Genomic DNA, 12,759 nt, shown 5'->3' with positions numbered 1-12,759 from the left:
ATTCTTCAAGCCTCTGGAACTGAGAACTGTTCTTACAAAACAAAGAATGATGGTAACACATTCGAGAAATATGATTACACAGATTCATTTAAGTGGTTGTTGCGAGTTGATGCTCAACATTTGACAACTCAGGGCTGTTGGTATTGCAGTGTTTTCAACTCGACTGCTTTACGGCTTCTCTGATTTAGGGTTGTGGTGGATTTGGAGTCTGTTCTGGAAACACTATGCAAGGCACCGGTACACTGGACGGGACTCTAATTCATCACGAGGCATCACGCATTTACAATTTAGAGCCAATCCAACTGCAGGGAATACTTTTTCACCAATGTTTGTGAGTGGTAAAGCTATATAGCTTTATATATAGCTTTATTTGATGTTCTCAAATGATATCATCAGTTACTGCCAGTAAAACTCTGCTGCGAGCCTCTAAAAAGCGAAGCAGTAAAAATGTTGTAAAACCAACCATAAAAGCTGTGAATGAGCCTCTCTCATCAATTAACTGAGAAATTGCCCATGCTCTCATTTATGTCTTCAGCATATCACTTTCGAAGCTAATCCCGAAATCCACTTTGGTTTTAATCTGTATAATTGACATGATATTAAATTTTGGCAATCACTATACAATAATAAAAAAAAACGTTTCCTCGTGTAGTTTTAGTCGATAAACCTGTTTGATCTTGTAAATGAAGAACAGACTTGTTAGCTTTCTCTTTCTGTGGAGTAAATAAGACGTGAACTTGAGTCAACAAACAGTGTAACCTGAGCTGAGTGTATCTGAGGGATTAGTGCACACTCCACTAACACACTCTCTCTCACAAACACACACACTCCGACTGCCGTATGGCTGTTCCCAGCAACCCGGCGCTCATCATTTACCCTTTCTCTCCATCCCGTCTCCTCACGTGTGCTCAGATCTGCGCCATTTGGTTGAAAGTTATCTATTAGGTTCCTGCTGGGTTGCCCTCAGTGACACAGAGCTACAGCAGTTGAACAAATCAGGTGTGTGTGTGTGTGTGTGTGTTTGTTAAGGTGTCTTGGGAGCTGCCTGCACCTGCTTTCTGTCCTCAAACCGAGATTCCCAGAATGCCTTCTGGGCAGCTGTTGACATGTCCTTGGACCTCTGAATGATGAAAAGAGGCCTCAGGGATCAGCTGTGTTGAGTGTGTGTGTGCATGTGTGTGTTCATGTGTCCATGCATTCCTCCATCAAAAGGTGACAGACCTCTCGTGTCCCACTTCACGTTAATCCCCTGGACAGGAATTTTCACAGTTCGTGTCTATTGCCATGGTGTGTCTCCTGAGATCCAGTTACTGACCTCCTTCACCCCAAAACACGATCTACAAAGAGGTCAGGACTTTACACCGAGCCAGAGCTGCTCACGCGCCACACACACAAACACGCACCTGACGTGATTACACATGCAGGTTTGATAGAATGTACGAACAGTATTCGTGTTATTGTCGTATTTTTCTAATCGTCCCATCTCTTTTTAAATGTTCAGCTCTGATCTGAGATGGATTTAATTACATTACAACATTTTTTTTTTTTTTTTTTTTTTTTACAAAAATGCAATTACAAACACAATAAGCACATGCGAATAGACTGTTGTTTTGTTTTTTTTGTGATACTGTCAATGGTTTGGCTGTGACAGCAGTGTCTTATTAACTTAAAAAGAGAGAAAAAAACTGAATGCAATGGAACAACTGCTACAGCAAACTCACTTGTTTTCGTAGATGTTCCACCTCATTAAAATGTAGTAAGAAATGGATAAAAAGTATGACATCGTTCTTTAATAAATTTGTAAAATATTTAACCATTGAGGGGGGCACGGTGGCTTAGTGGTCATGATGTTTGCCCTGCACTGCCGGGGTTGGAGGCTCCATTCCCTCCTTCACCCTGTGTGTGCGGAGCTTGCATATTCTCCCCGTGCCTTGGGCGTTACCTCTGGGTAATCCGGTTTCCTCCCCCAGTCCGACGACATGCATTGTAGGCTGGTTGGCATTTCCAAATTGGGTTGGCACCACGTTCAGGGTTTCCCCACCATGTGCCCAGAGTTCCCTGGGATAGGCTCCGGGCTCCCCTACAACCTTGTATAGTATAAGCAGGTATGGAAAATAGATGGATGGATGGATGTAACCATTGCTAATTTGCTTTAAAAGCACTTTGCTGTGTTTTTAGCAAATATTCAACTGTAGGGTAACATTAACTCTGCTTTGCATTGAGCTGCATCAAACCAGCCTGTCGTCGATTATTTCCCTATAACGAAATTAGAGTTTTATTTCTTACTTAAAACATAAACAAAATGTCTCTAATCATCAGATCAGCAAACTCATATTTACAGCTAAAAGTTTCTTTCTCCTCCGTATCACCATCCTGAGGCGTCAAGTCGGCTCTCTTCTGTCAGTGCATAGTGAATGGAACGTGCATATCGATCGGCCATCTCTAGCTATGTTTCTTATTCGTCTTTGATGATGATTGGCTAGCAGACACCAAAAACAAATTTTACCATGAAAAAAAATAATAGACACCACATGAAGTTAGATGGCAGACAGAACCTTGGAATACTGAGGCCCAACTACCATACACATACAAACACACACTCACTAACCCAGATAAACAGAGAGCACTCGTCCTCTCGCATTTTACCTCCATTTCCATTAAGAGAACAAGTTCCAGAAGTACTGCATCCAAACCAGATGAAAGAATTGAATAAACAACACACACACACACACACACACACACACACAGAGATATGTACAGCTCTGAAACAGCGCTCTCTTTGTTTGTTGTGATCTCACAGCCCAGCAGGTTTGTATCATCCTGCCATTACGGTATTACAGAGCGATCTACAGCAGCCTGGCACAGGTAGAGAGAAATCACACACTAACACACAGCAGATATACAGGTGTGTGTCGAGCGGAAAGTGAGATACTATGCGCAAAGTACGTGACTGTGCCTGAGAGAGTCCATGTCCATATTGTTCTCGTTTGCCTAATTTCAACTGCAGGACTGTTGCTGTGGCACAGGAGGCCCCTTGCTGCGGTTCCTGCATGTGTGAAACAGCAGACGTGTGAGAGAACCAGGTCCTAAACACCACGCCCAGTTCCAGAGCGATTATAACGAGAGGGAGTTTGCCGTCCCGCAGTGGGTAAAGGCTGACATTTAACAAGTGAATCAGTGAAGTGAATTGAGAAATTAGCTTTTGCAACTGTCAGTCCATAAACACACCAATGATCTATCTCTCCCGTTAACACTTTGTCCTGAGCAGTCAAAGTGCCCACTGTTCTTCAGAAAAATCCTCCAGGTCCTGCACATCCTTTGCTTTTCCAGCATCTTCTGCATATTTGACCCCTTTCCTACAGCGCCTATATATAGCTATATGATGTTGAGATTCATCTTTTCACAATCAGGACAACTGAGGGTATTCATACTCGACTATTACAAACGTTGCAAACATTCACTGATGCTGAAGAAGGCAACACGATGCATTTAGAGCCGGGGGGTGTAAACTTTTGAACAGGATAATCGGTGTAAATTGTTATATTTTTTTCACTTAGTACCACCCTTAAGAAGCTACATAATATATTTACATGTTTCCTAGAAGACAAAATAATAACAATTTACACCCGATCATCCTGTTCAAAAGTTTACACCTCCCTGGCCCTTAATGTGTCATGTTGAGCATCAGTGAATGTTTGCACCGTTTGTAATAGTCATGTACGAGTCCCTCAGTCGTCCTCGGTGTGAAAAGATGAATCTCAACATCATATAGACGCTGTTGGAAAGGGGTCAAATATGCAGAAGATGCCGGAAAAACTAAGAATGTGCCGGACCTGGAGGATTTTTCTGACGAACAGTGGGCCGATTAACTGCTCAGGACAAACAAGAAACTCATGAAGAACTCTCACAGAACATAAACACAGTCGTCGATCATCCAGGTAACGACACACAGTATTAATAATCAAGCGTGTGTAAACTTTTGAAATTTACATTTGTGTAAATTTGGTTATTATTGTATCTAGTGGACTACTGTATATGTAAACATCTGTTATGTGGAAAAGCTCATTCGGGGTAATTATTAACATTGTGTATACTCTACAAGGGGTATGTAAATTTATGAGCACAACTGTATATAGATTTGGTTTATATGTGTCAGTGGATTGATTGGTCTAGTCATTCTCACAGTGAATCTGTTTATATAATAATACATGTAATATCACAAGCCGGTAGAGCATAGTGTTCCTACATGAGACAAGGAGGTGAGTAGAAATACTTATGAAAGCTAAGAACCTTTAAACTGATATTATTACACTCTTGTAGAACCTACGAGGGTTCCGCCAGAGCCTCAACCTAAAGAACCATTCCAGAGAGCAGGATTTGGGTTAAGGCATGGGTAAAGAACATTATTCCAAAAATACTTCCGGTCTGGATTTTTGGAATAGGACCTAATGGAGCACAAATGGAGCGCTTTTTATACACGTTCCTGAAATCCACACGAGAGAGGTTTTTACCGCAGAACCGCAGAGCTGCTGAGGGGAGAGGAAACGAGGAACACACACATACACACTCCCTTGCTCTCTCTCTCTCTCCCTCCCTCAATCAGAGATTTACCCCATTCTCTAGAGCTCTATAAAACCCCTGTCTTTGTCATTAACTCCACTCGATGTGCTATTAGTGAATTTCCTCTCTGACACACTGCTGCCTCTACAAACACTGTTACCCCTGATTTAGCACAATAAAACACCATTCTCTAACTGCTTCCCTCTTACAGTAAGCGGCGTTTTACAGCTGCGTCTTTAACGAGGAATACCGCTGGAAGGAGTCACAAGACGTCACGATGAAGATGAATCGAAACGATAGGACGTGAGGAAATGACAGCAGCTCTAGATGTTGATTTTGGTGTCTGCGATCGCACAACAGACAGCGAAGGGAATGTCATGACCTCTGGCTCGACCCCCGTGCGTGTAGTTCATGTATGTTTTAATGACCAGGTCACAACCCTGTGATCTGACACCCAACTTGTTCCCAGGCCTTTAAGGTGATGGCTTCTTCACTTCTTTAAAAGGCAAGTGTCTAATTAGTGCCGCTCACAGCACACACCTCTCGTTCTATCAGTTCCTGTTGTTACGGTGATGAAGATGAGGTGTAATACTAATTCTCACAGATATATGTAAATGTATACTGTATTATTATGTGTGCAGTAAATGATACAAGTACAGTTGAGGTCATCAGTTTACATACACCTTGTAGAATCTGCAAAATGTTAATCATTTTTAAAAATCAATAAATAAAGAAAAGTTTACACACGCTTGATTAGTAATACTGTGTGTCGTTACCTGGATGATCGACGACTGTGTTTATGTTCTGTGAGAGTTCTTCATGAGTCCCTTGTTTGTCCTGAGCAGTTAAACTGCCCACTGTTCTTCAGAAAAATCCTCCAGGTCCGGCACATTCTTAGTTTTTCCAGCATCTTCTGCATATTTGACCCCTTTCCAAAAGCGTCTATATGATGTTGAGATCCATATTTTCACACCGGGGACGACTGAGGGACTCGTACACGACTATTACAAACGTTGCAAACATTCACTGAGACTCAAGAAGGCAACACGATACATTAAGAGCCAGGGGGGTGTAAACTTTTGAACAGGATGATCGGTGTAAATCGATATTTTGTTTAAAGATCTTATTGTTTTCATTTCGTACCGCCCTTCAGAAGCTAGATGAGATATTTACATGTTTCCCAGAAGACAAAATGATAACAATCTACACCGATGATCCCGTTCAAAAGTTTACACCCCCCATTTTAAGACACAGTGATGAAGACAGTAAAGTTTGCAGAAAAATGTCAATTAGACATTTTTTTTTTTCAACGGGAATTTTATAAGAATAGCTCTGCCAAAAAATTAAATGCTCACAACGTGAACCTAAGTCATAGTCGCATTAAAAATGTACATTACAAACCAGGCATGGTCATGGCACGACCAAGAGATAAATTCTGGTTTTGCCAAAATGCAAGTTCAGTATTTTTCTCCTCCCAGCATTATTGCTCATTAAACGTAGCTTCATGAACTAAAAGGGAAACAGAGAATGCTTTTATATCGTCCTGGATTTGCCAACTTTTTAAAAATGACGGTCAGATGTTCCATTCAGGCATGCTACATCGAAATACTAGTACTAAATACTAAAATGCATCCATACCACTTATCCTTCCTTCAGGGTCACAAGAAAACCTGGAGCCTATCCCAGGGAGCATCGGGCACAAGGCGGGGTACACCCTGGACAGGGTGCCAATCCATCACAGGGCAAAATCACATACACATTCACACACCCATTCATACACTACGGACACTTTGGACACGCCAATCAGTCTACCGTGCATGTCTTTGGACTGGTGGAGGAAACCGGAGTACGTGGAGGAAACCCCCGCAGCACGGGGAGAACATGCAAACTCCGCGCACACAGGGCCACGGTGGGAATCGAACCCCCGACCCTGGAGGTGTGAGGTGAACGTGCTATAAACTCTTCTTAAAAAATGCTAAATTGAGCTTTAATATCTAATCTAGCCTCCAGGTTGACTGTGCGTTATATTAAACGTCATGTCTGCGTCTAAAACCAGGACTTCTTCCATTTGTGATGTGCTAGGCTGGAACATGAAGGACCGTTCCTTAATAGCTGAACCTTAGTGACGGGAATTTCGGCTCATTTCAGTGAGTCGGGTCATTTGACTCAGCTCTTCAGTATGAGCCAGCTCTTGCGATTCCCAAATGACTCATTGCTAGTTTTATCGAAATCAGCCTGGTCGTGATATTAAATTATCCAGGAAAATCTTACTCGTCTCACTGCTTGGCAAAATAACAGTATCAGTTACAATGTATAAATATGTTTACATGTAAAAAAACAAACGACAAAAAAACACAATATACTGCATGGGTGAATTAATATCTACGTCTGTGACTGACTTTCATTAAAAGTGGAATTCAAAGAGTTTCCTTTTTTTCTGTGTCTGTGTGATTAATGGCATTTTATTTCAATGAAGTATTGTAGATGTTACAGCTCTTTATACCGCAGCGCTGTTGAATTCTTAACTCTGATTGGCCAGGAGGTATTGATTCATTTTCTGTAACAGCTGCCCTGACAATAGTGCTGTCTGTAAGCGTTTAAATTAATGCGTTTGTTCTAGTATGTTAAGTTTCTATAGTAACATTTCACACAGGGATGTGGAATAAAACACTCTGGGAGCGGTAACAGTAACTTGGACTGCATCAGACTACCCTACCGATTGTTCTCCTGATTGCTTATCGTGGGATTTAATTAAGCTTTTCGGTCGTCCAGACGATTGGGATTTGCTAAATCGTTTAGGTTACTGTCTAGTCCGTCGACCCCGTTTCCGCTTTATTATTTTTAAGCCGTCGATCTGATCTGTTGGAATTCAGATCGCTTTCTCGGACCTAAAATGTCCTGCCAGTGGTGTACCCCCACGTCTTTGGATTCCCACACAGTACACACACACGTGGTCTGGTGTGTGATTCCTTCAGACAAAGAGCCATCATCCATGCAGATGGGTGTCTCAGTGCTCAAGCATTCACAGCTCGGCCTGAAAAGAGTCCCATAATTCCGGCAAATTGGACACAGTGATTAGGGATGGAAAAAAAAAAAAAAGAAAAAAAAAAAAGAGGCCGCATTCATAATGTTAGCTCTGGGGAGAAAGAGGAGGACTATTATTTTAAGAGGGTTTGAAAGGTGGGGGAAAGAATTTATGGAGCAAAACTATTTCTGAGTTTGTTTTCTTTATTTTAGAGCCATTTGCACATATCCGTCAAACGGTCGTGGCTGGCATGGATCTACTACGCTGTACTTTTATAAAGAGCTAGCAGCACCATTTTTTTTGTTCTGTCTCTTGAACAGCTGAAACACACACACACACACTCTTGCGTTCTCTCTCTCTCTCTCTCTCGCTCTCTCGGAGTGATCACTGAAGTCTGAGATCTCTGTCAGAATAAACACTCCTATGCTGTATGATCTAAATACTTAAACCCTCACAACGCTATTAACAACAGGACACAGAGAAACATGCTGTCGAGGACTTATTTATGTCACCCATGTGTTTTTTTTTTTGTTTTGTTTTTTTTTTTAAATCAAGGGTCCCCCTCTTCTCTTAAGATGGTAGGGGGGTAGCCATTAAGTTTAACCGGCCTTCAGAAGCCTGCGCCACATTCCTCTGAAACTTGGCAACAACTCAGGATTGATGGGACTCTCTGTGCGGATACACAAAGGATGAATAGGTAAACAGAAGGGTGTGAGAGAGTGATGGTGAAAAAAGAGAGTGAACACTCAGACGGAGGAGGAGGAGGAGGGATGGATTAGGGATAACGTGACATGAGGGGAGTGTGTTTAGAGGAAAGGGTTTTTGTTTGTGTTGGTTTTTTTTTTTTTTTTACTTTGAAATCTATCTGAGCAGAGTGGGAGGTAAACTTTCATTCCAGGTACGCAAAACAGGTGTCATCTCAAGCACACCTCATGCAACTAATCAAGGGCTTCATTAGTTGCACCAGGTGTGTTTGAGCTGGAACACATGAAATACCTGAAAAAGGAAGCTATCGACGGCTGCAAGCAGATTTCTGAGAAGGCAGGTTGTGAAAAACCCTCGAGTGACTGCAAAAGATCTGCAGCAAGACTTGGTGGTAACAGGCACTGAGGTTTCAGTGAGCACAGTAAGGCGTGTACTAAACGCAGAAGGTTTCCATGCCAGAACTCCAAGACGTTCAGTACTACTGACCCAAAAGCACGAGAAAAGTCACTCAAAATCATATAAATAAGCCACAGAAGTTTTGGGATTCTGTTCTGTGGAGCGATGAAACAACACTGGAATTTTTCTGCACGATGGATCAGCGGTATGTCTGGAGGAAGAAGAATGAAGAAAGAACACTCTGTGCACAGTCGAGCATGGTGGTGGCTCGGTGATGCTCTGGGGCTGCTTTACATCCTCTGGCACTGGAAACGTGCAGCGTGTGGAAGGCAAGATGGATTCATTGAAGTATGAAAAAACATCATGCCGTCTGTGAGGAAGCTGAAGCTTGGGAGTCATCGGACCTTCCAACAGGACAATGATCCCAAGCATACCTCAAATCCCACCAAGGCTTGGCTGCAGAAGAAGTCCTGGAAGATTCTACAGAGCCATCACAGTCACCTGACTTCAACCCCATAGAAAATCTCTGGTGGGATTTGAAGAAGGTCGGATGCAGCACACAAACCCAAGAATATTACTGAACTGGACTCCATTGCTCATGAGGAATGGGATAAGATTCCTCACGAACGCTGCAGAAGCTCTGCATCTCGTTTGCAGCACGTTATAACAGCAAAAGGACGCTCTACTAAGTACTAAAGATGCTCGCCATGAAGGGGTTGAATAATTTTGAAACAGGAGAAATCATTATAAGTTGCATTTTCAGTTGAATTTGGGGAAACCACTTGAAGCGTTCGTCGTGTTGAACTATTTCAATCGCTTTTGTTTGATGTGTTCATCTCAAACTGTAAAAAATTACTGTCTGTAATTTTTGACAATAAACCTGATTTGCAATTGTGGTCAAATAATTTTGATTGCAACTGTATGTGTGTGTGTGTGTGTGTGTGTGTATATATATATATATATATATATATATATATATATATATATATATATATAAATAAAAATATTATAGAATATATTAATATTACATAAAAATATTATTATATATTATAATAATTATTATAATTATTATAATGATATTATTGCACTGCATGGTGTGTGTGTATGTGTGTGTGTTTGTCAAATTTGAAAGGATAGACAAAACAAACTAATCAAGTCCAGGTAAAAATGTAATAATTAAAAAAAAGTATTGGACGAAACACAACTTTTGGTGTAAGAAGTTAAGTTATAATAAATTATATAAGAATAGAAGTTTACATTTCTCTGCTGTCGCTTTTGATATCTGAATTTTTCAACTTGATATTGTAAGAAAATTGTGCAAACTTCAACAAACGAAGGTGATGTGCTTTCATTTAGTTCACGTTTGTGTCACTGGTATCATACAAAAATAAGATAAGGTAACTTTAACCCTAACTTGAACTTTCCTAACTGTTCAGATGGTTTGAGCTGTGTGAAAGTGTGAGGCCTCGTTGAAATTAATTTCTTCTGCCTGGATTCTTCAAGTGATTGAATATTCCTAAATACTTCATTATTAATTCATTTGTCCCACAATTAAGAGCTAAAGTCACATTAAGAATGAAGGAAAGCACGTTTATGATCTTTTGCTAAAGAAGTACAGAAAATGGGACAATCAAAACGAGTTTTAAAAGAATAAACTTAAATAAGTGAATTAATTCGATTTCAGTTACATTTCACTTGTACATTTCAGTTACAAGTTTACTAATTGAAGTTAGAAGACACAAATAAATAAATATATATAAATACAGTAGCAATATCAGCACAGTTCAAATTATTAAAGGTTAAAGGTTATCATTAATAACTTTACATTGTTGTTGTTGTTTTCTCTCACTAACCACTTTGCAATTTGTTAGATATAAAAAAATGTTAATATGCAAATTCATTTAATTAATTCGATATTAAATAAGCAGAAATATTAAGCATGATAAAAAAACACAACAATTATAGAATTATAATTAATATATATTTACGACCATTGATTAACAAATTATTCATGCGTCAATTAGTTTAATAAGTCCTTATTAATCGTCTCGCCCACCGTATTATACAGTAATGAAGCTACAGTCGCGATGCAGATCCGAATAATAATAATTGCTGCATAGTGAGAAAAGAGAAAACTTTTTTTTTTCAATCCAGAAAGTTGGTGTCAAACTTTCCGCGCCCGCGTGTGTGTGTGTGTGTGTGTGTGTGTGTGTGTGTGTGTGTGAGAGAGAGAGAGAGAGAGAGAGAGAGAGAGTGAGAGAGAGACAGACAGACAGACAGAGAAAGAGACAAAGAGAGAGAGAGAGAGAGAGAGAGAGAGAGAGAGAGACAGAAAGAGGGAGAGAGAGAGAAAAAGGGAGAGAGAGAGAGATAGAGAGTCAGACAGACAGACAGAGAAAGAGAGAGAGAGAGAGAGGGAGAGACAGAGAGAGGGAGAGAAAGAGAGAGGGAGAGAGAGACAGATAGACAGAGGGAGAGAGGGAGAGAGAGACAGATAGACAGAGAGAGAGAGGGAGAGAGACAGATAGAGGGAGAGAGAGAGAGAGATATCTGTATGTTGCCAGTGTGAGGCAGTGGAGATGCGCTTTACACCTAATCACTCTCCTCAAAGTTTTGAATAAACTTCAAACTTTAACTGATGTTTGAACAAAAAAAATGGCTTTATTAATATTAGAATTACAGTATAGGCTATAGGGATAAAGAAAATATTAATATCTACTTTTTTATGTAAAATACATAAAATACCTTATTTTCCTTCAGTATATTATTTAATAGACCCAAAGCTATGAAACGTCGGAAATTAACTCATACTTTAATGCAAACTGTAGTAGTATTATTAATAATAATGATGATAATAATAGAAGTAATAATAATAATAATAATAATAATAATAATAATAATAGCTAATCATCATCATCATCATCATCGTAATCCTTCAGTGGTATCATATTTGACTCTACGGTTTGTTTACCTGTACCACTCCAATCCGTTGTCATAGAAACGGTCGAAAAAGTGCGGCTCGGCTCCCGCCGCCCTCACGTCCGGGTGCACGCGGAGAAACTCGAGCAGCGCTCGCGTGCCGCCTTTCTTCACGCCCACGATGATAGCCTGAGGCAGCCGCTTGGTCCCGTCTCCGAGCGGTCGGAGCTTCGTGGACGCTGATCCATGTGCGCCAGGTGCGCCGCCTTCGAAGCGCTGCCTAGCAACCGAACCGACGGTCCACCTGTGGAGCACGCGCTTCGTCCGCAGCGGCGCCTCCGACGCCTCGACGAGCTCCGACGCGGACACCGACGCGGACACCGACGCGTCCGGAGAGCGCACCGAGGAGCCGCCGAGCTGTCTCAGGCTCTGGAGCAGGTAGAAGGAGGCGAGCAGGGACACCAGCATGACCGCACACTTTCTCAGGATGCTCTTAACGGACACGGTGGTGTTACCCGGTAATTTACACGCCATGTCGCTCCACGCGTCGCATTAGTCCGAGCCGTGGCCATGCTAGACGCACATTCTCGGGGCTGGAGATCCAAAAAATGCATCAAGAATTAATCTCCAAAGTGAATTCGGATTTAAAAAAAAAGAAAAAAAAAAAAGAATATGCTATATACTTTGCGTATCTGTTTCTTTATCAGATAAATTTATCTTCTTCTTCTTTTTTTTTTTAAATGCAACTTTAAATGAATTATCGCCTATAAATAACTCACATTCACCTGTCTTACAGCTAAGGTTATTTTGCTTCAAGCTCAAAATAAATTCATTTGCATATAAAAATGAGACAAAAACACAGAGTTGAACATTACAGTTCACATGTCGCACACATAAAACAATCTGTCAACTTTACAGTAAACTTCCAGCTCCACCGCCTGTGCGCTTCCGGAGCCTCTGAGACAGCGCGGCGACGCTAGACATGACAGACACTGCCGACGTCCAATCAGGTAGCAGAGCTCCTGTCCTCTTTGCAGAGCAGATGAAAATGACCAATGAGCATGCGGCTTGGGCGTGGACAGACTCATGGCCGGTGCAGAACTGTCACGCTCTCAGACAAAGCAAATGTCGCTTTCTGAGCGCGTGCTGTAGTG

The 12,759-nt window shown here is 41.2% G+C and overlaps 1 protein-coding gene across 1 annotated transcript in view; it reads right to left on the bottom strand.

The window, feature by feature from the left end:
• The window catches only part of si:ch211-216b21.2 (heparan sulfate glucosamine 3-O-sulfotransferase 3A1), a 47,671-nt gene extending 35,532 nt beyond the window's left edge, over positions 1-12,139 (bottom strand). The window contains exon 1 of the mRNA XM_017482648.3: positions 11,658-12,139. Within this exon, the coding sequence (XP_017338137.1) occupies positions 11,658-12,139 (482 nt within the window). The remainder of the gene's footprint in view (positions 1-11,657) is intronic.
• Between the last annotated feature and the right edge of the window lie 620 nt (positions 12,140-12,759).

This window comes from Ictalurus punctatus, chromosome 13, assembly GCF_001660625.3.
Source record: "Ictalurus punctatus breed USDA103 chromosome 13, Coco_2.0, whole genome shotgun sequence".
Taxonomy (NCBI): domain Eukaryota; kingdom Metazoa; phylum Chordata; class Actinopteri; order Siluriformes; family Ictaluridae; genus Ictalurus; species Ictalurus punctatus.
This window is presented reverse-complemented; position numbering and strand designations above follow the sequence as displayed.